This window comes from Scylla paramamosain, chromosome 19 (assembly GCF_035594125.1).
Source record: "Scylla paramamosain isolate STU-SP2022 chromosome 19, ASM3559412v1, whole genome shotgun sequence".
Taxonomy (NCBI): domain Eukaryota; kingdom Metazoa; phylum Arthropoda; class Malacostraca; order Decapoda; family Portunidae; genus Scylla; species Scylla paramamosain.
In genome coordinates, this window is record NC_087169.1 from 17,231,142 (window position 1) to 17,233,641 (window position 2,500).

Sequence of the window (2,500 nt, forward strand, 5' to 3'; positions counted from 1 at the left end):
CATTCATGCCTTCATTTCCTTCTTCTCTCACTCCATCACTCACTCGCTCATCCACCCAAATCCATGCTTTCCCCTTACAATCTTTCCCTCACTCCACCAGACAAGCACTCATTAAAACGATCACTCCCGCCCTCACTCTCTGAAACACTCCATCAGTCATTCCCTTATTCCACCAGTCACTCCACTAATCAGTCAGTCAGTCATTCACTCACTTCATTAACCCACTTTCCCTTCTTTCCCTTCCCCTCCTCCCACTCTACCAGCCAGTCAGCCAGTCAAAGATTCGTCACTCACCGCAGCCAAACTCATCATTATAATACTGCCCATTGTGACAGTCCCTGGTGCCGTCACATATGTACTGGCTGGCAATGCACCTGTCCCTCGCTCTCTCCTGGCTGGCCACGAGGCAGGTAAGGGTCGTGCCTGCCTCACACCTGGCTACACCTGCACAAGGTAGAGGAACTGATCATTTGCCTGACTGGTTGAGTTATTTCATTAGTTTACCTGTGTGGTTTGCTTACATGTAGAAGAAGAAGAAGAAGAAGAAGAAGAAGAAGAAGAAGAAGAAGAAGAAGAAGAAGAAGAAGAAGAAGAAGAAGAAAAAGAAAGAACGAAGAAGGAAGAAGGAAGAAGGAAAAAGGAAGAAAGAAAAAGGAAGAAGAAGAAGAAGAAGAAGAAGAAGAAGAAGAAGAAGAAGAAGAAGAAGAAGAAGAAGAAGAAGAAGAAGAAGAAGAAGAGAAGGAAAAGGAGGAAGAGCATTATGAGATATGTGTGCAAAGTTGACAATAAAGTAAGAGAAAGGAAAAAAGAACTAACATAATCTACAGTGTGTGTGTGTGTGTGTGTGTGTGTGTGTGTGTGTGTGTGTGTGTGTGTGTGTGTGTGTGTGTGTGTGTGTGTGTGTGTGTGTGTGTGTGTGTGTGTGTGTGTGTGTGTGTGTGTGTGTGTGTGTGTGTGTGTGTGTGTGTGTGTGTGTGTGTAAAGATTAAAATGTTTGTGCAGCTTTATGTAGAACACTTTCACTGTATTTTTAAATATTTGAACTTACTGATGATTTGAAAGTTTTTTTTTTTTTTTATGTATATCTTTTTTATGGACCATTGAATTTCCACTATGTATCTATTTATCTATCTGTGTGTGTCAGCGTACCGTCCTGTCTGGTGTAGAGCGAAGCGGGGCAGGCGGCCTCGTCAGAACACTCGGGCACACAGTCGCAGTAGGCATCACACACGTTGCTCTGCAGAATGCACCTGGAGTTTGGACATCTATGGAACCCTTGGCTAACCTCACACGACCCACCTGGGGGAGAGAGAGAGAGAGGGAGAGAGATGAAGAGAGAGGGAGAGAGGGAGAGAGAAAGAGAGATTGGAAAAGTTTGGAAAATGTTTTAAACTCAATGGGAAAAAACGGAAGGGAAAAAAGTTCAAGTGGAAAATTGTAAAAAATGTCTCACTTCAATTAGAGGAAAAAGGGAAAAGTACTTAGCTTAAAAAAATGCAGGGAAAACATCTAACTTTGGTGAGAAAAAGGGAAGGAAATAACTTATAGGAGTCGTACTTATAACACTAGTACGTATACTAATGACGAGGCGGGTGACAGCGATAGAGATGAGTACAAGTGCACTATATACATGTTTATACAGTTACAGTCAATAGTCTAAGTGGAGTCTGTGTGTCATTGTATTTTAAGCGTGCATTCATTACTTCGGATGTAGTTTCGAAGCCGATCTAAGATGTGTTCCGGCCTGGCTGTTTGTGTCTCGTCAGTCAACCACCAGCTGTCTCTAAACACACGCTCTCTACCCACACATCGTTATCTGCCTTACCCCGCCTCAGGATACCACAGTGCTGATGCAAGTTAATAGATGATGATAATGATGATGATGATGATGATGATGATGATGATGATGATGATTAATGATGATGATGAAGAGAAGGAGGATGATAACGATACCGATGATGATGATGATGATGATGATGATGATAAAGAAAAGGAAGAACAGGAGGAGGATGAGAAGGATAACGATAACGATGATGACGATAAGGAGAAACATGACGATAACAACGGTAACAAGGAAAATAAAGATGGTGACTCACAGTTCAGCTCGTCGGCGTGGTTGTCGGCACAATCCGGCCAGCCGTCACACCAGTAGAACCGGTGCACACGAGAACCGGATCCGCACACAGCGAAGTCCTCTGAAACACACACACACACACACACACACACACACACACACACACACACACACACACACAGAAGAGAATGATCACAGTAATAAGGGAGGCAGGAATGTAAATGAGAGGAGGAGGAGGAGGAGGAGGAGGAGGAGGAGGAGGAGGAGGAGGAGGAGGAGGAGGAGGAGGAGGAGGAGGAGGAGGAGGAGGAAGAGGAGATCTTGAATCTGATCAGTTCAAGGTATCTCGCACAGTTATCATATATTGAAAGAGAGAGAGAGAGAGAGAGAGAGAGAGAGAGAGAGAGAGAGAGAGAGAGAGAGAGA

The 2,500-nt window shown here is 44.0% G+C and overlaps 1 protein-coding gene across 4 annotated transcripts in view; it reads right to left on the minus strand.

The window, feature by feature from the left end:
- The window catches only part of LOC135109779 (G-protein coupled receptor GRL101-like), a 44,832-nt gene that overhangs the window by 31,490 nt on the left and 10,842 nt on the right, over positions 1-2,500 (minus strand). For all 4 annotated transcript variants that reach the window (XR_010272906.1, XM_064021430.1, XM_064021432.1 and 1 more), the window contains exons 6-8: positions 2,097-2,195; positions 1,150-1,299; positions 295-444 (exon numbers count right to left, since the gene is read on the minus strand). Coding sequence is in view for 3 of the 4 variants with exons in the window: in XM_064021430.1 (XP_063877500.1) it covers positions 295-444; positions 1,150-1,299; positions 2,097-2,195 (399 nt within the window). In the remaining variant the exon portion in view is untranslated. The remainder of the gene's footprint in view (positions 1-294; positions 445-1,149; positions 1,300-2,096; positions 2,196-2,500) is intronic.